Source organism: Lutra lutra, chromosome 9, assembly GCF_902655055.1.
Source record: "Lutra lutra chromosome 9, mLutLut1.2, whole genome shotgun sequence".
In the NCBI taxonomy this organism is placed as follows: domain Eukaryota; kingdom Metazoa; phylum Chordata; class Mammalia; order Carnivora; family Mustelidae; genus Lutra; species Lutra lutra.
In genome coordinates, this window is record NC_062286.1 from 23,075,437 (window position 1) to 23,100,623 (window position 25,187).

At 54.2% G+C, this 25,187-nt stretch overlaps 1 protein-coding gene across 7 annotated transcripts in view; it reads left to right on the plus strand.

The window, feature by feature from the left end:
- Positions 1-25,187, plus strand: part of TOGARAM2 (TOG array regulator of axonemal microtubules 2) — a 70,240-nt gene that overhangs the window by 13,207 nt on the left and 31,846 nt on the right. For 6 of the 7 annotated variants that reach the window (XR_007130277.1, XR_007130276.1, XM_047746598.1 and 3 more), the window contains 13 exons: positions 2,415-2,626; positions 3,642-3,832; positions 6,840-6,886; positions 9,190-9,356; positions 12,011-12,161; positions 12,368-12,529; positions 14,854-15,007; positions 15,150-15,255; positions 16,091-16,326; positions 17,904-18,062; positions 22,110-22,227; positions 22,603-22,697; positions 24,168-24,360. Coding sequence is in view for 5 of the 7 variants with exons in the window: in XM_047746598.1 (XP_047602554.1) it covers positions 2,415-2,626; positions 3,642-3,832; positions 6,840-6,886; positions 9,190-9,356; positions 12,011-12,161; positions 12,368-12,529; positions 14,854-15,007; positions 15,150-15,255; positions 16,091-16,326; positions 17,904-18,062; positions 22,110-22,227; positions 22,603-22,697; positions 24,168-24,360 (1,991 nt within the window). In the remaining 2 variants the exon portion in view is untranslated. The remainder of the gene's footprint in view (positions 1-2,414; positions 2,627-3,641; positions 3,833-6,839; positions 6,887-9,189; positions 9,357-12,010; positions 12,162-12,367; positions 12,530-14,853; positions 15,008-15,149; positions 15,256-16,090; positions 16,327-17,903; positions 18,063-22,109; positions 22,228-22,602; positions 22,698-24,167; positions 24,361-25,187) is intronic. The other variant, XM_047746597.1, reaches the window with a different exon arrangement.

The window sequence follows — 25,187 nt, forward strand, 5'->3', positions numbered from 1 at the left end:
GGCTACCACTCATCCTTCCTGCTTGGCTCAGAAGCCCTCCTCAGAGAGGTCTCCTTGACTCCTCCAGTCGGCATCCATCCCAGTGACACTCTCTAATTGAACCCTCTAGTTTTCTCTCTAAGCTCTTCTCACGGTTTGCATTTGTGTGTTTGCTTGTGTGATTATTTGTCTTTCATGGGGATTCTGTACTTGGCGGAACCTCCACGAGGGCGGCTGCGGAGGCTTCAGCGTGAGGCAGAGTTGCCTGGCAAAGGAGATTCTCCTGAAATCCTTGTTAAATAGATGAGCCAAGAATTGAACAGTGGGCATTAAAAAAAAAAGAGTTTATTTATTTATTTGACAGAGAGAGACAGCAAGAGAGGGAACACAAGCAGGGGGAGTAGGAGAGGGAGAAACAGGCTTCCTGCTAAGCAGAGAGCTGGAGGCGGGGCTTGATCCCAGGACAGAGCCCAAGGCAGACGCTTAACGACTGAGCCACCCAGGTACCCCTAACAGCGGGCACTTTATATTTCTTTCTCATCTGAGTAGTGGATAAATCAGGAAAACAGGCCATGTTCCAATCTTAGCTCTGATACTGACCAGCTCTGGGACTTTGGGCAAGTCAGTTACCCCCTCAACCTCAGTTTCCCCTCAGTGTAATGGGGATACTTACACTTCTGTGTACCTGAGTGTGATGAAAATATCGTGCACAGAATTCTCAGCACCTGGCATTGTGGGTAGAACTTAATAAATTTTCATTTCCTTTTCTCTCTCCTCTTCTCCTGGACCAATCATGTAACTGGGTCCTTTCTGTAGCTCAGTGAATGTTTGAGTAACACCTGGAATAAGAAGGCTCGAGGTCTTCGGAAGGGTGGGGACACTGGGGACATGCTCTCCATTGAGTAAGATACTCCCCCTGCTGAGGTCTCCCTGGGGCTGTGACCGTGCCCAGGATGACACGGGGAGCCACTGTAAGGAGTCCCTCTGTGGCTGGACAGTATGGAGGCAGCAGGTAGGGTGTCAGCGTGCTGGAGAAGCTTGCTTAGAATTTCTAAGTGGTACAACTTCTGGAGTTGCTAGACCAAAGGGATTTCACGGACTCCCTCCCTGAGAGGTCCGAAGTCTTTCTCTAGACACGTCATCTCTTTGTACAAAGTTCTAGTGCGGGAGAAAAGGAATAGGAGTTGTTCTATGCAAGGTGCGGATGGGAAGTGATCTTGACTTACCGGGTCCCTCAGCAAGTATGGCAGGACGGGGATCTCTGGTCCCCAGGGCAGTGCTGTGGCTGCCCTCTGCACCCTGAATGGAGGCTGTGTTGGCCTCTTGGTGCCACTACCCAGATGGGGCCCCAGGTGGGTACTGTCTCCACCTGGCTTGTGACCCCTCCTTTCCTCCCTTCCCTCAACACCCCGACAGGACTGACCAGAGGGCAAAGGGGAGCCAGGCTCGCCAGGGGAGCAGAAAAGCTATTTGGGACTTTGTGTTTTTTTTTTTTTTTAAGATTTTATTTATTTATTTGACAGGTAGAGATCACAAGCAGGCAGAGAGACAGGCAGAGAGAGAGGGAGGGAAGCAGGCTCCCCGCTGAGCAGAGAGCCCAATGTGGGGCTCGATCCCAGGACCCTGGGAACATGACCTGAGCCGAAGGCAGAGGCTTTAACCCACTGAGCCACCCAGGCATCCCGACTTGGTGGTTTTGATGCGACCACTTAGGTGTAGCTGGAACAGAAAGGCCTAAGTCTAAGTTTTTTTTCACTGCCACCAATCATTGCAAAGATAATCCTGAGCTCTTTACTGTGGGGATGGCAAGGGGCATGGCGCTATTCCAGAGGGCGTGGGCAGGGGGCACTGAATGCCTGTTGGGCGCAGACAGAGCTCCATGTGTCGTGGTCTGCTTTTAGACTAGGTCAGCGTGTCCCCTGTGCTGAAAGAGCAGTACCCCTGTATCATTAGCTGGAAAGGAAGGGGGAACAGAAATAATTTATGGGCACCTGCCCTGTGCCCAGTACTTTCTTGGCATTTTACGTAAGTCACCGATCTTTGGAAAACCCCATGACATAAATACATTCATTTTACAGAAGAGCAAGTGGGGATTCAAAGACTTGCTCAAGGTCCCACAGCTTCTAGCCAGGACCCACTGTCCTGACTCCTACTCTAGGACTGGTGTCCTTCCTGCCCAGCCTGCCTCTGACTTTTAAATAAATGACTTTGATTGGCCCTTTTTGCCAAATTTTATAGGAATGGGAGCGGGTCCTTGGCGCTGTCTGCTGCTCAGCCTAGTGGTAGGGTTGGGGCCGGGGGATGGTGGTGGATCTCTTTCTGCTCTCGCAGTCCCAGCCTCCCCTGGAACCTATGGCCCTGTTGCCAGTGTCTGAATTGCTCCCCTCCCCGTGCTCCTGGGACTAACTTATTCCTCACCCCACCCCCCTGCACAGCCTCCCTGGATCCTGTGGGAGGCCCCAAGGGGGTTCCTCTGAGGAGCACCATCCCCCGGGCCACCTCTCAGAGACTGCTGAGGGCCCCCAGGCCGATGCCTCCCATCCAGAGCATCCCCACCACCCCTGAGGCTGGCGGAGCCAAGGAAAAGGGCCTGGACCCACCTGGGAGCAGTCGGGGTCCCCAGGAGCTGAGACCTGGTGCCCAGGAGGTAAGGTGGTTTGTTCTGTTTTGTGCCTTTCTGTCCTATCTTTGTTTCCACTCTTTTTTTTTTTTGTAAAGATTTTATTTATTTATTAGAGAGAGAGCGAGTGAGTGCGTGCACGTGAATGCATGAGCTGGGGGAGGGGCAGAGGAAGAGGGAGAAGCAGACTCCCCGCTGAGCAGGGAGCCCTACCCAGGGCTTGAACCCAGGACCTGGGGAGCATGACCTGAGCTGAAGGCAGGTGCTTAACCAATGGAGCCACCCAGGGGTCCCTCTTTGTTTCCATTCCTTCCTACCCTGGTTCCTGAGCCTGGAGCTTCTCCCAAGGTGTATGAGTGGCCGCCCTCAGGGATAACGGGGCCACGGAGGGGAGCATCTTTCCCACAGCACCCCAAACCTTGGCAGATGGCCTGGGAGCTCTGGCAGGCTGCCCCAGAGGGGCTGAGCACAGCTGTGTGACCACCAGTCCCACACTTGGGGGTTCCCTAGGCCTTCTCTGGTCTAAATGTTCCTGAACTCCTCATGCTTCTGACCCTCCCCATTATAGGCAAGAGAGTGTGACAGAAGGGAAAGCTGACTGGGCTATAAAACTCGGGAGATCTGAGTTTGCACTCTGCCCCTCACTGGCTGTGTGACCTTGGGCCAGTCCTCCTCCTCTCTGGGCCTAGTTTGCACATCTATAAAAAGAAGGTATTAGATCAGATGTTTTTGAAGATTGCTTTCAGCTCTGATCTGTAGAAGTTTCTGAAATGAGAAGAATAGAAAAACAAATAATAATAACAAAAATGAGTAGGGACGAGCCTCTCCCTTCCCCCACCCCGCCTGCTGCATGTCTTCTGTCTTGGAGTGGGAAGGAAACGATGAGGGGGCAGGTTCCAGGGTGGTATGGCTGAGAAGAAAAACCAGAGGACACTTCCCAACACAGCCTGCCACCCCAGTGGCTCCTGATAAAAGGGACCACCCTGTATAAGGGCCCAGGGAAGTGAGCCTCCAGAACTTTCCCTCCAACCTCCACTCCCAGGTGCAGATCTCCAGACAATACCTGCATTGCAATGATGAGAAGATACACAAGTCTCTGGGGGGCGTTGTGATCCCACCCATCCCGAAGGCCGCGGTGTCCGCTGGGGCCTCCTCCTGTACTCCTGGCTCCCTGCCCAGCCGCCTGCCTCCAGGCCAGGGTCTCCTCATGGGCCTGAGGGCCCCCCGCGCACGGTAAGCAGCCCCCTCTCCGTCTAGCTGAGCCTCTGCGTCAGGGCGGAGCTCTGGGGGGCCGGGCACATGAAGAGCCTGGCTCACCCATGGGCCACAGGCCTGGGGACTGCACGGGGCTGATCCTTGAGCCCAGCAGGCTGGGTGTCTGGGCTCAGAAGACAGTGTCTTGGCCTCCAGAGTCCACCAGTTTGCGGATGTCTATGGTTGTCACAATGATGAATAAAATAGGAGCTCTGTTCAGGCTAGTTCTTTGTTATTATGTATTTCCTTAATTAATAGATACTAAAAATATGAGCATTACCAGGTACAGGTATGGAAGTGGGAAGGAGTGGTCCACAGAAGTTTGGGGCATAATAAGGGGTTTTCATACTCAAAGATGTTTACGAACCGTGGGGGTAGAGGGTTGCTGTGCTGTAATGAATCTTGATTTATGGCATGTAAGGAAGACAGATCTCTTCAGATGGCCCAGAACACCCCCACGGTCAGTCCAAACTGATGCTGGAATATGTGTGTGTGTGCGTATGTGTGTGTGAGAGAGAGAGAGAGACAGAGACACAGACAGAGACAGACAGACAGAGGGAGGATGAGAGAGGCCTCACTTCTCCAATCCCTTGGGGGCCTGCTGGACTGAGTTCTCCCTTTTCTCTCATGCTTCCTCTCCTCTTCGTCTCCCATGCTGCCTTCCCCCCTATCTGTACACATATCTACCTCCTTCCCAGCCCCGCAGGGCGTGGACCTGGACCTGGATCTGAGCGGCCGTTCCATTGACCTCTGCTTCCTCACGTTGGGCCCTTCTTCCCCTCAGCGGTGGTCCTGGTGGCTGGGGGGATTCTCCTGCCCCAGACCAGCGGCCTTCACTCCACCCTCATTGCTCTTGACTTCCATATCCTGTAAGGTGTTGACATCCTTGTTGCCTTCTCCTTCCTTCCCTCCTGACTTGAAACCTGCTTCTTGACCTTCGGTGGCAGAACCTTCTAGACAGTGCTCCCTGTGCCCTCCTTCACCCATCTCTTAGATGTGGCCGTTCCTGCTGCTCGGTCCCAGCCTTCTGTGCCCACTCCGTGTTCTCCCCAGGGGAGTCTTGTCTGTGCCGGTAGCTTCCAACGATGGGTGTCTTCCTCATCCCCTCAGCCCCTGCTCTGGCCCGAGGTCTCCCTAGGGTCAGGCTCCACGTGTCCATCCCACTGGTGGACCTCTTCAGTGTCCTCATGGCCGATGCGGATCCGGGGTCAGAAGGAGGCAGCGACACTGTGCCACCATCACAGCCACACCTATAGGCCACCTCACGTTTCCCCAAACCGCCTCCTTCCCACAATCCCTCGACGCCCCCCACGGTGTGTGCATTCTCTTCCATCTTCCAATCTCAGCATTGTCTTCGGCTCTTGCTCCCATGGCCCCGTGGCCCAGCAGACTGCCACATCCCATCAGGTTTTCCATAAGCAAGAGAAAATACAAAAGGCTGCCACCCCTCTCTTGCCCCTGCCTTCTCCGTTTGCACTCATAGGCTCCCTCTTGAGCACCTGGACAGCTCCTAGCCCGGCACCTTGCCGTGTGGGCTCTGCGTTCTCATTTTCCCTTCTCGTGCACCGCCCTGTGTACCTTTCCTCCACGCGATCCACATTTTCTGACACCCTGTGCCAGCAGCTTAAAGACGAGTCTCGCCGGTCTGACATTCAGGGCCCATCCCTGGCCCGCCACCCCTCCCACCTCCTGTGCTGCCCTCGGGAGCAGCACCTCCAGAACCTCCCTGCCCCATCTACGCAGCCCCAACACCAGCCTTCACCCGGGGCCCCCATTCAGCTCCTACTGTTCCTCAAGCCCCAGTTGCACACAGTCCCTGCTGTCAGGTCTTCCCTGCCCTCCCTGGGGAGGCGATTCCGGAAGAGCCTCCTTTGTGCTGTCTACACAGCATCTAGCCCACGGACCGCCTGACCACACTTTTATTTAAAGCCCCATCTGTTCTTCTACTGGGAGCCCTGCAGGGCAGAGCCCATGCCTCGAAATCTCTGTGGCTCCCACGGTGCCAAGCTTGTACCTGGTGTGGTTTAGTCACACAATAAATACCTCCCCGTTTGTCGCCTTGTTGTGACATGACTCCTCTCCATTAACTCGGGGAGGCTAGCACAGAGGTGGGAGCAACCTCTGTCAGCATTTCTTTCATCCCTTCACTATTCACCCGTCCATCCACATGTCCATTTACTTACTCAAGAGCTATTAAGCACCTGCTACATGCCAGTTTCCTTAGAAACAAAGCCAAACAAGACAGTCTCCGTGTCCTAGGAGCTCATGAGAGAGATTTATTAGTAAACCATTGGTCTGAAGTCCAGTGAGGTAAGTGCTAAGATAGCCCATCGTTCTGGGGAGCCTGCTGGGAAATGATCTCAATCAGTCTGGGAAGCCTTCTTGGAGGAGGTGAGGCCGGAACCAAGTTTTGAAGGCTGAGGGAGAGTCTGGGAAATGAGGAGGGAGAGACAGGAGGCATTCCCGGAGCTGTAAGGGGTGTGCACTGGTGTTGGTGTGAGACAGGTGGGCGAGGTTAGTAGGACTGCATGACCCCATGGGCTAAACTGAGAACCGTGATCTCTATCCCGAAGTAGCCAGGTGCCACTGAAGGCCTTTGGCGTGGAAGTGCCGTCAGATCTGCATTAGAAAGGCCACTTCAGTGACCAGAGAAGGCTGTGCACGCTGGGGCAGAGACTCCTGTAGGAATGGCGGGGAGAAGCCACGGACCCCTGAGCAGGGCAGAGACAGTGATGTGCGGCGTGTGTCTGGACCCAGCCTGGTCTGGTCTGGTCTCCTGTCAGCCTGCCCTTGACTTTGCAGATGGAGCCACATCTCCTGCAGCTTAGAGCTTTGAGCTGAGAGCCTCCTTACTGAGCCGCCCACAGCTACTCCGTGATTCCCCCCATCTCGCCTGTTGTCCCATCCAGGAACCCCCCTGCTCCTCGCTGAAGTGGCTCCTACTTGCCGTCTCTCATGGTTCTTTTCTCTCCTCCATTCTTTTAAGATTGGCTCTGGAGAGTGGGCCTCGGGAGAAGACCCCTGAATCTCTGGGTACGTACTCCCCACAAGCACCCCCACTTGCTTTCTCCAACTCCCTGCTTCCTGGACTGGGTAGGGGATCAGAACTAGGGTTGGAGTAGGCGTGAGCACCCTCGGACCTGAGCTCCTTATTTCACGGATGGAGAAGCTGAGGCCATGGGCCCTGCCACCTCGGAGGGCAGCGGCCCCTGCTCTGGGCCAGGCGTGTGGAGGTGTCCCGGCACACGGAGCCTCCCAGTAACCCAGCTGCGAGAGGGGCCCATGTGACCCATGAACAGCTGCACGGGGACTGCAGTCTGGGTCTTGTCCCTGGTCCTAGAGTCTGGAGGGCAGCCCGCCATATGCGCGCACGGGTCCACATGGCCACGGAGACCATGCTCTGTCACCTTGTGCAGCTGCCCCTGTTTTAAGCAGGTAGAGGAGAATGTTCCTCACTAGGCTGAGTGAGACATTGAACCACATCCCACGAACCCCTTAAATAGCGGGTCCTGGAAGGCTTCTGTGTCAGGAGAGTGGGGCCAACTGGGACGTTAGGGAGGCAGGTGGACATTGGAGGCTGAGGCTTCAGAACAGGAAGCTTCAGAGAAGCTTCAGAACAGGAAGCAGGAGGCTCTCCAGCCTGATGACCTAACTGTGGGGAGGAGGGAAGCTGAGCCCTGGGTCGGGTGAGGGGATCTGGATGGAGCACCCCAAGGCTGGGGAGGAGAATACCTCAGCGGTTGTGCAGACCGGCAGGAGGGGGCCCACGCCCAGTCCAGCTTTCTAGCAGGTCCCTCTGGCTTAGCAAGTGGGCCAGCTGGCGAGGGGGAGGCGGTGGCCCAGGAAGCCCCAGGCTCAGCACTTGAGCTGAGCTCAAGATGCAGGCCTGGCATACAAACCTCCGGGGCGGCCGCTTCCCCTGTTGCTGTCTGGCTGGGCTGCAGTGGGGTGACCTCGGGCTGTCTGGTGTGACCCATGCTGACAACCACAGTGTCCCTAACGGCTACCCCTGAGTGTGCCAAGAGACCCCAGTTTGTAACTGTTCCCTTGTTTGCATCACCTTGTTTGCATCTCATCATGCTGCTTGAGAACCGGGTCCCCGGGGGCTTGGGGGCAGGGGCCAGGCTGCTCAGACAAGGCTTTCCAGGATGTCTCATGGAGTTGGGGGTGAGGAGAGGGGATGCGGGTTCTCTGATCTTCCAGCCATTAACTGGGGATAACATGGCCCAGTACGTGTAACACGCCTACCACACAGAAGGAGCTCACGTGGTATTGTCTGAAGCTGGGGGCTTCCTCAGTCTCGTGGCATTCCTGCAGTCCTTGTCCTCATTAGCTGGCACCTGAGCACCTGTGTCCTCTGCCCTGCCCCCTTATTTTTGAGCAAACGAAGCCTTTACCCCTCCTCTATCTTGGCCCTCCATCCTTATCCAGCGATCGAAGCAGAGGGATCCTTGGCAGAAGGCATGGGCTGGGCAGAGGTCAGGGTAACCTGGGAGCCCTCCTGGAGGTCCCAGATTCAAGGTGTCCCTTCCAACATCAGGTAGCCCCAGAGGGTGACCCCCATTCCAGCAGACCCCTTATTTGCAGGTTCACCCAAGAGCAGTGTGCTCCAAACACTGTGAACAGGAGAACCCAGTTAACACTTTTTTCATTGAAAGAAAGCTGATCTACCCCTTTCCTGCCTCCATAATAAGACAAGTTGCTTTTGAAGTCTATTGATTAGGAAAATCTAGAGTGACTAAGAGATACTATTGATTTGATTTGATGTCACTTGGAAACGAATACTGTACCAGTTACAAGAGCGTGTGAAGGTTGCTGGGTCTTCTCTATCCGTAAAACGAGGGCATGGGACCAGAATTGATTAATTCTCTGGTCCTTCCATACTGTGTGATGATGGGGCTTGGTTTATTTTCTGTCTTCCTGAGGTGCACGCCTCTCAGGTAAGACAGACTGACATCCTCAGGGGCTATCTTAAACTTCTAGGTAACAGACCACCCCCTGTTTCTTGCCCAGTCTCCTCCCTTCCCTATCTTACAATAAGGTATGCAGTAATTATTGAATGAATGGGTATATGGGTATATGGGTGGATGGATGGATGCACACATGAGAGGAGGAGAATGCTGGTCCTTGGGCAGCCCGCTCTATGCCCACCAGTGCTGTTCTGTAGACTTCTGTCACCAAGCAAGCACTGGGCAGAACAGCAGAGGGTGGCAGGCTTAGTAGTAAAATGTTACACCAGCTGCAGGGTCACAGAGCCCCAGGGGCAGCCCAGAAGGGTGAGAGCTGCTTCAGAGTGCTGGATGTCCTCAGCTCCATTCTTGTTCTTGACTCCTCAGAGCCAAGACCTTCAGCCCTGCCTGTCAGAGACAGGTCTACCGCCCCTGTGAAGCACCCCCTGCCTTCATCTCAGTCCGCTCCTACACTGACAGCCTTCTCCTTAGGCCAGGCCAAAGAAGCCCACCCCTCGCTCCAAGACGAGGACCAGAAGGAGAACAGTACCAAGGTACCTGGAAAGTGAGGGGAGGAGAAAGTGGGGGTCAGACTGGACCACTGGCTGAGCACAAACCTGTTTGATGAAATTTATAAATGTGGGGCCAGTTTGAGGAAGACAAGAGTCAGCTCCCCGGGTGCTTAACACTGGAACCTGAAGATAGTTTGGGGATGAGGACCGAGGAAAGGAAGAGAAACAACAGAGAGGAAGAGAAGGATGGGGGTGGGGGCTAGGGGAAGGGGAGTATAGTGGGGAGCTGAGGGAGGAAGGGAGGGCACAAGGAGGTCACCCGAGGTTCGGAAGGAAGCAGGATGTGGAGAGTGGAGAGGAGCTTAGGTGAACCAAGCCCAGTAATTTGAACCAGCACCCAAGATAGAAACTGAGAGGCAGCTGACTCGGGCGGATCAGCCAAAGGCTCTGCTTGACAGGCTGGCAGACACCTTGCGCTTCTAAGGTGACCTTGGTCCAGACGATTCTCTTTCCTGGTCTGGATGTGTTTACTAACACTTGAAGAGTCACTGCTGTGGGAGCTCCGGGCTCAGTCTCTGAAGTGGAGATGGAAGCGTACAGGAAACATGCCTGGAAGGGCCGCTGGGCGCCTGCGCTGTGTTAGGGTCCAGGGATGGTGACGACAAGGTCCGGGCATCACAGCCCTCCCACTCCAGCCAGGGCATCAGAGCCTGGAACGAAGGAAGAACAATTAAGGGCTGGGAGGCTACCCCACTTCCCAGCCCACCTTGGCTGCTCACCCCATGGTCAGACCGAGGACCTTGTGATAACTTCTCCCCTACTGGCATCTCTCTTTGAAGCACTCCCTTCACTCACCACCCATGTCCTGTTCTTCTAGCTTCGTCCAGCCACACCCCGGCCCCAGCATTTCTTTTCCTTTTTTTTTTTTTTTTAAATATTTTATTTATTTGACAGAGAGAGATCACAAGTAGAGAGAGAGAGGAGGAAGCAGGCTCCCTGCCTAGCAGAGAGCCCGATGTGGGACTCGATCCCAGGACCCTGAGATCATGACCTGTGCTGAAGGCAGAGGCTTTTAACCCACTGAGCCGCCCAGGCAGCCCGGCCCCAGCATTTCTAACCGTTCTTGCATCAGCAACATCCTTCCCGGAATCAGACCATTCCCATCAGCAACTTAGCTGTGATTTCTTTTGTCTAAAAAAAATAGAACGACTGCTTTGTCTCCACCCATTCTGTCTGTCCTGAGTCCACTGCAGTCGGGTTTGGGTCCCACTGCCCTCATGGAAACTGCCCATGTCAAGGCCACCAATGACCTCCACCTTCCCATGAGCAGCACAGCTCAGCCCTCTTCTAACCACCACCCCTATCAGCAGCTTTGCTGTTTCATTCTTCTTGAAGTCCCCACATTAGGAGGGAGGCGAGGGGATGGCTTCCTTCCTAGTTTTTCACTCCTATCGGATTTTGTTCCTTCCCAGTCCTCTTAGCTGACTCCTCATCTTCTTGCCCTCTACACGCTGGAGGCCCCAGAGCTCGGATCTCTGGCCTCTTACCTATTTATCTGACCCCCTGTGACCTGTTCTGGTCCATGGCCTTGAGTGCCATCTGTATTCTGAGGACTCCCAAATGTCCCTCTCTGGCCCTGACCTTCCCGGACCTCCGGGAGCAGTCAAATTTTGTAACTCAGTAGGTATTAACTGATACTCTGCATTTCCATTTAGGTATCTAATTATATTTCAAACTTAGCTCATCCAAAACTCAGCTGTTGAAACTTTACCCCCAAAAGCTCTTTCCCCAGTAAATAGCAAGAAAAGGCCACTCCAGCCTTCCAGCTACTCTGGCCAAAAATCTTGGGCCTGCCCTTGCCTCCTCTTTCTCTGTTGCCCCACACCTCATATGTCAGCAAAAGCGGTGGGCTCTGCTTCTGGGACCTGTCCACAATCAGGCCTTTCTGTCATCCTCATTCTTGCTGTGCTAGTGCAAGCCCCACCACGTGGAGACTCTTGGCTCTGTTTTGCAACTTTTTGTGAGTCTTAAATTATTCCCAAATATAAAGTTACAAAACAACAACACTTGGAGGGACCCCTTGTCTCCCAGTGGAAGTCCAATCAGGTCACTCCTGTGTTCAGAACCTCAGTGGTTTTCCGTGTCCTTTAGAGGACATGTCTGACCCCTCACCATGGGCCATGGGGCCCAGTGCACTATGGCTCTGCCCACCCCTGCCACCTCTGACCCCGTGTCCTCCCATCCTCTGTCTTGGGGTGCTCCGGCCAGTGTCCTCACCACCCCCAACCGTGCCCAGCACCCTCCAGCCTCAGGACCTTTGCATTCTCTTTCCTCTGCTCAGCACCCATCTCCCCTAGAAATCTGCATGGCTTCTGCTCCCTTATTCCATCCATGTCTCTGCTTCAATTTCCCCTCCTCTGGGAGTCCCTCTGGGCCTTCCTACCTAAAATGGAAGCCCCAGTCACCCTCTATCCCTCCTTTCCTTCTGGTACATACGGCCTGACATTAGAAATCGCTCTGTTTGCTGTCTCCCTGCTCCGTGGCAGCCTTCCGGGAGCAAGTTCTTGGTTGTTTTGTTCACTCCCAGAAGAGCGATGGCACGTAGGAGCCACTCACACTCCTGATTGAATAAATGCAGGTACAGAGGACACCGGTGGGTCCTCAAGGTAACAGAGTTTGCCTTGACCTTCTGCCAGATCCAGGTGACCATCTCCAAGTCTGCCCAGGAGAAGATGCGGCTGAGGCAGATGAAGGAAATGGAGGTGCTCCAGAGGACAAAGGAGCTGGAGAGGGAGAGGGAGCTTGCTTCCCAGAGCCTGGCCTCCCGCAGAGTCCTGATGAAGGAAGGTACCTGGGCACCTGGGGACAGGATCCCCTCAGGCTGGGGAGATGTCTTGGCCAACCCCTAGATGAGAGAGGGGTTAGCCACAGCTCCTGATGCTCCCCATCTGGACAGTGGACTGGGAGCCACTAATGGGCCCACATCCAGAGGAGGACTGGGGCCAAGGACAGGCAGGACCAGCGCCGTTCTAGGACTTCCTCTGTCTCCACAGGCCTCCTTCCCCTCCGGGGCAGTGGGACCATGTCTGTGCCCATGGGGCTGAGCAGCCCACGCAGAAACATCGGTGGTATCCTGAGGAAGCGGGCCAATCGGGCCTCGCTGCCCAGCATCCCTGTCAGCAAACGGGAGCCCAGCTTTGCCCGCCATGCTTCAGGTAGGGCCCGGCCGACTGCCTGGGGGACATGTGTCTGTCTCGCTGTGCAGCCTTGGGATGCTTTGGGGTATGGAAAGGTGACCTGGGCCACTCTACTTTTTCCCATTACCTGTGTTAGAGTAGACAGCAGCCTGAGGTGTGATCACCCTGCCAGAGAACGAGGGATAGTGTGGGAGTCAAAAGTATCAGTGGGCCAGACTGGGGGTCTGGGGAATTGTAACTGGAATTACTGGTAGAAGGGCAGGTGTGCCCAGCCCAGGACATGTCCTAGAGGCCTCACTAGTGCACCAGGACCAGAGATGACGGGGAGAAGCATTCCCGAAAGTGGCTGGAAACATCGGAAAGAGGAAGAGAGGGGTCCGGGAAGACCTTGGGTTCCTGGAAGACCTTGGGTTCCTGAAGTTTGCCTCGTGAAATGCCAGGGTTGGATAGGGCTGATTCCCGCCGGGGATACCAGGATCCAAAAGTTCTGTGGGATGGTGCCAAGGCACAAAGAGGCTCTGACCCCATTCTACCAGAGAAGCTTCGATTTTGCCTCATTTTTTAATATATTGGGCACCCACCTGACCTTTCAGTTGTGAAAGATTTTGCTACTAAAGAACATTTGAAAACAACCAGTCTGGCTCAGAGTTTCTTTAAGCGTGGGCTGTGGTGGGACTATAATGAGAGAACAGAACATCATTTTAGTGCCAGAAATAATACTGACTCATCCTTCTTTTCCGTTCTCTTTCTGTCCCTTTGATTCTGTCAAGTAGAAAGTCTGAATTCAGTGTCAGTCGTGAGCAACCCTCTCAGGCTTGGAAATCTGCTTTTTTTTTTTTTTTTTTTTTTAAAGATTTTATTTATTTGACAGACAGAGATCACAAGTAGGCAGAGAGGCAGACAGATAGAGAGAGAGGGGGAAGCAGGCTCCCTGCAGAGCACAGAGCCCGATGTGGGGCTCGATCCCAGGACACTGGGACCATGACCTGAGCCGAAGGCAGAGGCTTTAACCCACTGAGCCACCCAGGTGCCCCGGAAATCTGCTTTTTAAACAAAGAGATCTTCCTTCCAGTTTGAGTCATCCGAAGCTGGTTACAATTTGATCACTGGAGTTTATAATGTCCTTTTACTTCTATTGCAAATATCCTGTCCTGTGACAAATAATATTTGTTTGCCAATCATGGTAGTGACATATCCCTTTATGATAAACTTATTTAAGACTTTGAAAAGTGGATTGGCTTGAAGAAAAATGCCATTAAATAAAATTACAGGTAATTAAGAGACATGGCAAGAGGTTGTGAAAGTGGTGATTGAATGGTGGGTACTCAGGAGATAATGGTCTGTATAATCTACCCCACTCATTTTAAGAGTCAACAGAACTGAGACCCAGAGACCTAAAGTCACCTGAATTTACTTAAGGTGATTATGGCCCATGGGGCCTAAGATTGTGGCTAATGACTCTTGTCCAATGGCAAAGCTGAGAAGAGAATCCGGGAATGAGGTCTTTTGGTCTTGGCTTTAAGTAAAGTCCTTGCCTAGGACCTGCTGTGTGGGCTGCCTGGACCTTCATGCTGGTGGAGAAGAGAAGTAGCCAGGAAGCGAGGTGTGGCAGTGATAGCTCTGGGTTCAGAGGAGACCCTGTAGTCATGGCTCTGGTGGTGGAGATGCTGAGGGGCTGTGGGAGGGGACCCCCGCCCCGCTGTGCCTCAGAGGCCTCGATGATGTGTTTTGGGCACTGGAGCAGATAGACGGCTAAACTCCCTTCCTGTTCCACTAGGATTTTATGATTCTAGCACCTGGCCCCATAGAAGGGGAGCCTAGAAAGCATGACCTGAGTTTTAAACAGCATCCCTGCTTGATGGCAGTCCCTGCCGCATCTCGACCACACGGCACCCCCCCTTGGCCGCATTGTCTCTTTTGAGCTTTCACTGCCCCCTCTTCTTCCTTTGGGCCACTTCCCTGCCTTGCCCGTGGGCGACTTCACAAACGATAGAGAGTGGGGAGGAAGGAGGAGAAGCCGGTAACACAGGCTCCTGGGTGGGGATGAGGTTAGGACACCACCAATGTGAAGAGGGTTCCCTCCTTGCAGACTGACAAGCCTCACCCAACCACAGAGAGGGCACGGTGGGCTTTGTCACGTGGCATCAAGCAGCGTATCACAGGTGGGCTTGTTTAGAACCATCAGGATGGCAGGGCTGGGGTGGAAAAGGCCAAAAAGAGCTAGAACTTTCGAAGGTGTCTGCGGCTCTGCAGCAGGGGACGCACAGACCCGGCCCTCTCAGCCCCGGCCTGAGTCTTCCTGCTGAAACATGCCGTGTTTCTTTTCTTTTCTGCGAGGGCAGCCAACTCATTACCTGCGGTGCTTACCTTGGGGTCTCCCGAGTGGGAAGAAGAGGAGGAAGAGTTGGATCCTAGAACCTTTAAGGAGTTGAGGCCTTTCTCGAATCCTGAGCTGGGGCTGATGGATGCTCTCCAGTGCCTAGAGAGCAGTGACTGGTGAGGGGACTCCTTCTCCTGACCGCAGCTGCCTGCCTCCCCTGTGGCAGGGGAGGGGTGGCGGGGGCACCCCTGGTCTGCACAGGGAGCGGGGCTCCTCCCTCTGCAGCTGCCAGTGACGGGCCTGGAACTCGCTTCTCAGGCAGACGAAGGAGAAGGGCCTGCTGAGTGTCCAGCGCCTGGCACTCTGTCATTCAGATGTCCTTGCTGGGAGGCTACACGACGTGTCCTTGGCTGTGACCGGAGAGGTGAGGCCACCCAGACAGCCTGTGTCCTGTGTGCTGTCCCCACCCTGCAGGGCAGGCAGTCCCCCCTTCCCAGGTGCCACTGCTCAGTGTGGTTCACACGGCAGTCACAGAGGGGCCATGGCTCCCTGGAATGTGGTATCCCCTGCTTATATCTTAGCCCTTAGCCATGGACGTGGGAGGTAGCCGCCCATGTCTCAGATTGGAAAACTGGGGCTTGGGGTTTCCTTGTTTCTAATCTCTGGGCATGGAAACAGCCAGAGTCCTGTAAGCCTGTTTGTCCCAGCCCTGCACTGTCCTCTGCACTCAGATGCCAGACGAGAGGGGCTGGAATGTTTGGGGCTAGATCTCTAGCTTCAAGGAAGTTGTGACATTTCCCAAGGACTTTCTCCCCTGGGGCTGGGGCGGGGGACCTAGACCAGTCAGAGAGGCATTGAGATGCATTTTACCACACGTGGAGGCCAGGCGCCTTCTTGGGAATAGACTGTTCCAGGGGTGGGGATGAGGTTGAGTGGGGGACGGCTTGTGAAGACTAAATCCAACATTATTTGTAAAAATACTTTGAAGACAAAATGTTGCACAGATTTCAGATGTTCAAATTTTAAATTTCAGGTAGAATTAATAACTATGATGATAACAATAGCATTTTTTTAAAAAAAACGGGACTGTTTTGTCCAGAGCTACTGCATGACTTTCGTTTCTAGCCTGGCGAGGCCTTGGCCTGCAGGGAGGCTGGTGGTGGCAGGAGACCTTGGGGATGTGGTCCTTTCTTGGATGTTCTGGAGCCCTTGGCAAGGTTCAGCAGTCCTGGATGCTCCCTGTCCCATCTCTTTCCTAGGTCACCAACCTCCGCTCCAAAGTGTCCCGCCTGGCCATCAGCACCCTGGGGGCCCTCTTCCGGGCCTTGAAGAAGAACATGGACCAGGAGGCTGAGGAGATCGCTCGCTGCCTGCTTCAGAAGATGGGGAACACCAGCGAGTTCATTCAGAGAGCTGCCAACCGCTCCCTGGGGGCCATGGTGGAGAACGTGACCCCCGCCCGCTCCCTGGTGGCCCTTACCTCTGCAGGCATCTAGTATGTGATGGCTTGTTGTCAGAGGGGTGGGTTGGGAAGGTAAGGCATGAGGAGAAGTCTGGGGCTGGGAGAGGAGCAGGCAAATGGGGCGGGTCCTCACACATGTGGCTGGCGGGGAGGAAAACCCCTGCTTCCTGGTGCGCTTTTCTCCCACCTTTCCTGAGCCGGGTTGGGGATAAGGAGGCGAGCTCTGGGCAGCCCTAAGCCTCAGCCGCAAGGGGAGAGCTGCTGTGTTCTGTTCAAGGCTGGAGTTCAGAGCGTCTGTGGTGACATCCCTCGAGACGGGCTGAGAGCCCACCTGCGGCCCACGTGCCTCTCCCAGGCGACGGGCGTTCTTTCTGATGAAATCAAGGTTGTGAGCAGAGCAAGGCCCACAATCTCGCTCTAGCTCACACCTCTTGGCCTTTTTCTGGGGAGGAGGAAGGTGCTGGCCTACTGCGGGAACCTTTCTGCAGCCAGATTTGCTTTCACCTTATTGAAAAACCCAAACTAAAGGAAAACCAAAACCATTTCCCAAAGCCTTTATCCCACGGGGCCACACCATCACACCCCAGAGGCAGTCGTGATACAGATGCAGGAGGCTTCTGGGAAAGACCCCGGGGCATGTGGCAGCAGCTGGCCAGACTTCGCTAGCTGCCCTGCAGCCCGGTGGGAAGGGTGAGGGGCTGTGGAGTCACGTGGCCTGGGTTCACATCCTGGATTGTTACTGAACTCTGGACTCAGTTTCATCATCTGTAAAATGGGAATGATAAGGATGCATACCTCCTCCAAGTGTGAGGAGTAAATGAATTGCTTCATGAAAGGGCACTCAGAGCTGTGCCTGCCTTTACTGTAACATTTATGGACCATTCACTGTGGCTGCCACTATCTGTGTCTAATGAACTGTGGCCACACAGACCGTTTGAAAGGGGTGAAAAAGAAACGAGTGACATTCTGATGGGTTTCTCTTGTAAGATTTCAGGTTCTTCCTGTTAGGGTTGCCAGATCACCCACGGATCCCCTGTCTCTCCTTCCCGTCTCAGTTCACTTCAACAAACGCACAGTTAGCTCCCACTAAGTGTGGGCTTGTGCCTGGCACCCATGGGGCACAGGATTCCACGGGGTAGGGAAGGGAGCTTGGTGCCAGCTCCCCAGGAGCTCCTTGCCTGCCGGGGAGCCCCAAGGGCGCACCTGTACTTCTCAGGGGACCAGGACAGCACTAGCCCCAGGTAACATTCTGCTGAGGGGGCTGGGGAGGTCAGAGAAGGAGATGGAGCAGTTGGGTAGAATCTTTCTGGGTGGAGAAAAGTTGAAAGGCAAACCCGGGCTCAGGAAGGCCCAGATGAGGCCCAGGTGAGCACCTGTGTGTGTGCCGAGCACCACGAGGCTGTAGGTGCTCCTTCTTCCTTCTCCCATCCTTACATTGTCATCCTGGGTTCTGTGATCAGGACATGACTGCTCTTTCTTAGAAGATCCCCTGTGGCCCCATGAGAGATTTTGAAGCCCATCATGGCATGGGGCATGGAGGCACAACTGTAGGTCCATGATTCCTTGTCTGAGCCAGTCCCTTGACTGGGATTGTATTTTTTTTTTTTCAGCCACCGAAACCCCTTAGTCCGGAAATGCACTGCCGAGCACCTCTCAACCGTCCTGGAGCAGATAGGCGCTGAGAAGCTTCTCTCCGGCACCAGGGACAGCACGGAGATGCTGGTGCACAACCTGGTGAGGCTGGCCCAGGACTCCAACCAGGACACCAGGTGATACGGGCTCAGGGGTCCGGGGGTTCCTACCTGCCAGCCCAGGTCATATAAGGTGACCAGCCAGCCCCAAGGGCCCTGGCCCGCCCAGCTTGGTGTGGCCATGGGAGGGACAATCAGACGGACCATAGCCGTGTCCTTCCCTTATGGCCGCCATCCATCTCTCTCCGCCGGCATAGAGGAATGGCCAACACTGCCCACCTCTGGTTCTCCCTCTGTTGCCGCTGCTCTCACTTGGTTCCTGACCCGCCTCAGCTCCATCCTCTGAAAGGCCATTCATTCTTTTCAAGGTAGTGAGCTGATCACGCTTCCTTATTACGGACAGCGCAGGGAATAAGAAGGATTAGGCCTCTGCTACCCTAGGTGGGGTGGACAGATAATAAACAAATAAATTATTAGGATCATTTCAGAGACAGATAAGGCGTCTCCTAGAGAGAAAAGCACCACGGTGGAGAATGGGGTGACAGTGACTATGATTGAGAGTCAGGGGAGATCCTCCGGAGGAGTGACATTGGAGTTGAGAACAGGTGGGCGAGCAGGAGCCAGCTCACTGGGAGTCTGGGGTGCGAGGGTCCCAGCAAAGGAGATGTACAAAGGCCCCCCTGGATGGGAGCATGCTTGGGGCTCTGGGAGGAGGAAGGTGGGGCTGCATGGCGCCCAGCGAGTGCCGCAGAGCAGATAGGCGATGCGTGGGACAGGGCAGGGCTCAGCCGGGCAGGGCCCCTTGGGCTGCGGTCAGGAGGGAAGATTTGGCTGGGGTGTGACCAGAAGCCATCAGAGAGGATCTTCATTCAGTAGGAGTGTGAGGAGATGTTCAACAGCGTGAAGCAGGAGAGCGCTGGAACCTGGTCAACAGTCTTGGAAAGCTAGGGTTAGGGTCCAGTCAATCACACCCGTCAGTTCCCGGGACACTACAGCCACACGGCATCCGGTAGTGCTCCTCGGGGGCATGTCCCCCTGCCTGCTGGGCTTCCACACCGGCCCAGGGGCGCTCTCCCCACAGCAGCTGTGCTTACATATGTGCTCCCTGGCGGAGCCCAGGAAGAATGTCTGGGTGTATTCCTTGGGGCAGGACTGAGGTCAGGGGCCTGTGTCCTACTAAGTGGCCTGAGCATCATGGGGAGCTCTTGAGCTTGCCGCACCCCTCCTGCCGGGCCAGGGCCCGAGCCCGAGCGACCTTACAGAGTCGGGAGTTCTGATTTTTATTGATCCAACGGGTAAAAGTGCCAGCTCATTATGATTTCTGAGTGTTTCTTCCCCCTGGTTACTAGAGTTTGTGTATATTTTTTTCTTTTCTTTTCTTTTTAAAAGATTATTTATTTATTTATTTATTTGGCAGAGAGAGACAGCGAGAGAGGAAATCCAAGCAGCAGGAGTGGGAGTGGGAGAGGGAGAAGTGGTTTCCTGCAAACCAGGGAGCCCAGTGTGGGGCTCGATCCCAGGACCCCAGGATCATGACCTGAGCTGAAGGCAGACGTTTAATGACTGAGCCACCAGGTGCCCCTGGAGTTTGTGTGTCTTTGAATGTTTGCTGCCTTCTTGATTTAAAAAAAAAAAAATCTTTCTGGTGGCTCATTAGAGGATTGATAGTCGGGGAGGGGACCAGGAAGGAGAAGGGACACCAGACAGATGGTGACTCCCCCGTCCCTGCCAGGGGTTCTGGAGGCTAGCAGAAGGGAGGGGAGAGCTGGACTGGGGTGTCTTCTGAAGGCAGAGCCAACAGGATGTGGGTGGTGAGGCTTTCAAAGAGAAATCAAAGATGATGCTTGGGCTTTTAAACTGAACAATTGGGTAAATGACAGTGTCATTTACTGAAATGAGGAACATTGGTGGTGAACTAGAAGGTCCTGCTTGATTTCATTGTAGTTGTTGGGAGGGAGATGGACATTGAGATCTACTGTCTCTCCAGCTGGAGTGTCCCCCTCCAGTCTGACCTGTCACGTTGCTGGTGTTGACGACATTCCACTTTCCTACTTGGCACCTGTGCTTCCAGTATCCGTGGCCCTACAGTCCCTAGTTCCTCTCTTTCTCTGTGGCTGCCTCTCTGCCTGCCTGCCCTCCGGATGTAGATGGCCAGAGGACTGTCTTCATTCTTGTCCTCCTCTTACAACTTTCCCTGAGTACTGTTACCACTTCCGTGGCCCCGGCCACGGCAACTCTGATGCTTCCGTAGGGTCTCCCTCCAGCCCACCCCTTCTCTGAGCATCAGTGCTTCTCCTCTAAGGCCTCTGGAGGACCCGTCCCTGCTGTCAGATGTCCCACTGTCATCTTCGGTGCAGAGTTTCCCTAAATGAACCCACTGCCTTCTCCCCGAGCCTGCTTCTCTGGCTGTGTTCCTTCCATTGTTAAAAGTCACTGTTATTTACTGAGTCATCTAAGATGCAGAGCAGGGACCTTCATACTTCGTTGATTCTAAGACACACAATTCCCCCCACGTTTTAATATCTTACAATCAGAGCATCTCACAGTGGCTGCTGGCCATGAAGCAGTTTTGATTTGGGTTTTACTCTCTGCACATTGTCAAACCCAGTCATTACTGCTCATAGCGTAAACCTTCAAATTGCAGTTTGCATCGTAGAAACTAAACTAGGAGCCTTTCTTTGCTCGTTAGCCTTTTATATTCATTTTAAGAAGTCACTGTGGATGCTCGGTGGGGACTTGTTGAGTTTAATTGCTCCCTAAAATGCCTCAGAAATATTACGCTATTCTTCGGCATTGAAATGAAAAGTTACAGTGTATGAGAAGAGGCACGGAACTAGAGTGATGGGACGTAAATTCGATATTAATGCAAACAGTCACAGAAGGAATGACCAAAATTCCACACTTCCTTATCGGGCAACCACCAAGTAGATTAGCCAGCCTAAGGAAGGAGGGGCACTGCCCACGAGTAACGTTATCTCTGTTTCTGAGATGATACACGTAAGTGTTGCCTTCTCAATGGGGCAGTGTCGTTGAATGCAATGGAAATTGCCAGTGCTTTCTATTTCTGTTTTTCCTCAGGGGAAAATAAATCAACGGTGCATTTTATAATCAATGGAGTCTTGGGTTGAGGGAAATATGACATAGATAGATGCTTCCTGCTTCACTCCAGTCAGCTACCAAGCCCTGCAGTTTCCACTTTCTTAGTAGGTCCTGAGTCTGACCTCCCGTTCTTCCTCCCACTCTATAGCCTGATTTCAGGACTTCATCGTCTCTTGCCTGGACTATCATGGTAGCCTCTTAGCAGGTCTCCTGGCCCCCCACCTGCTGTCAGAGACATTTACACTAAAGTGCGAATCTGGTCATTCCGCAGCTTCCCACTATCTGCACGTTAAAGCCCAGCTTCTTCACATTTCCAGAAATTGGGTCATACCTTCTCCCTTTCCTCTCTCGCATCCAGGCCCTGCCTGCTGTTTTCCAAACACACACTTGCCAACGTGTCGGATTGTCTTGCAGACCCTGGAATGACGTCCCACCTCCACCCCCTTACTCCCTGATCCCATCCCACTTGGGAACTCCTACTCCTCTTTCGAGTCCCAATGTAAGGGTCACCTCTTCTATGAAGCCCTCTTTGATTTCCTCCCCCCAACCACTGCTGTTTGCTATGTGGAGCTGACCACTCTCTCCCATACTGTCCCCTTGCCCCCTTCCTCAGACTTCTAGATGCCCCATACTAGAAGAAGTTAAGTACATCTTGGTATAGTCATCCAATGGAATAAATCCACTAAAAAGGATGACATGGGAAGATGATGAATGATGAAGTGAAAAAAAGCCAGAGGCGAGTTATATGTACATTCTGGTATCAACAAAAATGTTTATGCATCAAAAAGGCTACAAGAAAATGTGTAAAAATTAATAATGGTTTTCTCTTGGTAATGGGGTTATGGATGATGCTTATTCCTGTATGAATCTAGTTTTTAACTGTCTTAATTAGCAATTATTGTCTTAATTAGAAAAAGTATTAAAAAACTCTTTTACTACAATTACAAAACCTCTGTAAATCTGTAAAGCGGATTTATGATGCACTTCTATGGCTGTTTCTTCATCCCTCTCTTTCTCCTGTGGCAGGTTTTATGGCCGCAAGATGGTGAATATCTTGATGTCGAATGCGAAGTTTGATGCCTTTCTGAAGCAGAGCCTCCCGTCTCACGACCTGCGGAAGGTCATTGTGGCTATTAAGCAGCGGGTGAGTTGGTGGCTTGAGCAGGTAGGGATGGGTGTGGAGGGTGCGGGGGAGGTCAGAGCTGAGCCGGTCAGGGGGGGTGGGCTGTGCATTCCGGAGATTCCATTTCACCCACGACCCCTACCAGGTGGGATAAGGGTGATTTCCTTCGCCTGTGCTTGGACCTGGCTCTGTCCCTCTCTGCCATTGTGCCTTGAGCCATCCTGGGCGTCCACACTGTCTCCCGTTAAATGGGGATCTTGACCCCTGCCGTGACTACCAGTGGTCTGGAATGCTCACTTGTGCCCTCAGAAACTCTAGCTGTGGTCTAGCCTGGGGTGGCCGGCAGTTCCCCAGAGGGCCACCCCTGTGGCTCATGTTCCGTGTGCCTTTCTCCAGGTACTAGAAGATAGTGACGGACTTCCATCTGCCAAGGGCTGCAAGGTGTCGAGGAGTCTGGTGCTGAGTGAGAACGGGCTGCCCAGCGAGGACGGGTATGGCTGCTCTTGTCTCTCTGGGGCTCCACATCCAAGCTGCTGACAGAGATGGCCCGCTGGCCCTGGGCCAGGGGTGGCTCTGGGAGTCTCTGTGGATCTGGGCTATGGCAGAGACCTAGTTGGGTCTGTAGCACTCATCGGTGAATTTGGTCTCAGGGAGACCAAATCCTGGGTTGGGAAGCACTTGCCAGCAGAGGCTGGTTTCTGCAGTCCTGTGGAGCGGGAGCAATGCCATTAGTCGGTGCGGGCGCACTGCCGGCCAGGCTCCCTGCCCGAGCTCAGCGCTTCTCCGCCCACTTGGAGCTGCACACACATCCTGTGGCCATCAGTGCAGCCGGGGGTGAATTTAGAGGCAGAGTTGGGACAAGGCGGATGCAGGGAACAGGCAGAGAGGCTGGAGGGTGGGTGCTGGGAGGAGCAGAAACCAAGCAGAACCTCCGTGGTCACCGATGTGCCTGAAACTCAAAATTCTTCTCTGGTGTTTGGGGAGGACCCCTCTGAACACCTTAGCAGGCGCCCAGGGAAGCCCCGACCACCTGCTCGAGGTTAGCTTCCTACTCTTGCCCCCACACACGGTCTCCCTTTGCTTATGCTACACCGCCTGCACCCAGAACACGCCTATTTATTCTGCAGGATTCCCCAAGACTCACATCACTGTCGCCTTCCCCCAGAGGCTGTCTCTGACACTCTGTGCTCTGTTCTTCAGTCCTCCGTCAGCCCCCTGGGCTTACCTGCCTCTGTTGGTCTGAGAGCGCCTTAAGGCAAAGAACGTGTCTCTCACCTCACTGTCCTCAGTGCCCACGACAGCTCTTGGCACTCGGTGGGCACACTGCGGGGACTGGAGGCATGCTTGACAGGATGGTTGATGTTGGGCTCTGCCAGAGGGGACTTGCCATGTAGGCCACGCGCTCGAAGAGCCAGGTTCTGCTCTGGGTGTGGGGGGTAGGCGTCCTTTATGGAACCGCTCTCTTGCTGGCTGGACTGGGCCAGAGGCTGTGGTAGACGTGTGCTCTCAGCGGGAGAGAACAGGGCATAACTTTTCCCCAGTCCCTGGAGAAGTATGAACAGGCTGAGGTAACTGGGGATCAGGATAAAGGCACGTGGTGAGATCCTCCCTCACTCTTAGCTTAAATGTGTGGTCACCCTTCGGTGGACTCCCACCTCTCACTCCCACACCAGCCGCCCCCTCTCTTCACATGTTTTCTGAAAAGAGAAAAAAAGGCAGGAAGAGAGAACCCTGTCCCCTGGCAAAAGGACAGGGCTCTGGACAACCTTGTTGTTGTCCCCGGAGGAAAGGGGATTTCCAGAGTTCCAGGGCCGGAGTCCTCAGTGGCAGGTGGAGAAGCTAGGGGTGGGCCAAGCTGCAGGTGACACTCTTGTCTGGTCTCACCTTCTGTGGGAGGGGCATGGGACAAGAGGCACAGACATGCTCTGGGTCTGCCCGGGTCAGAAGTCCCTTCCCCACAGGCTCAGCTCCAACGGCCCGCGGCTGGCGGGGCTACGCTCCTCCGTGCGCGGTGGCCTCCAGGTGGCGGAGAAGCTTCAGGAGCTGACTCGGCTGCTGGAGGCCAAAGAGTACCAGTCTCGGATGGAAGGCGTAGGACGGCTTCTCCAGCACTGCAAGACCGCGCCGGAGCTCATCACCGCCAACCTGGTCCAGGTGAGCGCTGCCCCGTCTCTCTCCTGGGGGTGCAGCTTCACTATCTGGAAAACTCAGGACAGAGTGGGACATGGTGCCAGATGCCTCCAGGTGCACCTGCTATCTAGTCGCCTTGGTAACGCTTTGAGATTGTCTGGAAGCAGCCGAGGGGGCAAAGGCCCTGCCTCCTGCCAGGCACCTGGGATCACCCAGAGATGTCTTGGGCATTTCTCATCCCTTCAGCACAGTTGTGGCAAGGAGGGTAGAGGTAGAGGATGCCACGGTTGACGGCTGCTCCTGATCCAGCCAGGCGCATGACGTGCTGGGTGGTGGAGTATGTGGTTGCCAGGCGATGGGGCCAGGATGGTTGGGCAGGTGGGCTGGGAGCCTGGCCAGATGCTTGCTTCTTCCAGGATCGAGGCTGCGGATTGTTAACCCACGTAGCACAGTAGTTCGGACACGGGCCTGAAGTCAGCAGACCAGGGCGTCCTCCCAAGTTCCCTCCTAAGCTGTGTAATCCAGGGCAAATCACTTACCCTCTTTCTGCCTCAGTTTTTGCTTTGTTTGAAATGGTAAACTGGGGATGGGAACACATGCCTCACGGGTTAAGATCATTCCACGAGAGTGCAGGGAACCCCTAACGAGATGTTCTAGAGGCTTCGATGCAATGAATGCTCAGTACGTGGTGGTTCTTCCCCTCTTGCCCTCCTCCCCTTTTGAGCTCCTCATCGCTGAGAATGTTCTGGCACAGGCTGGATGACCCTGTCGGGGAGGCAGGAGGGATCCCTGCCGAGGGTGGCTGGTGGGGTCGTGGGCTTCCTGCCCAGTCTGGGTTCCCACGGGCTCTT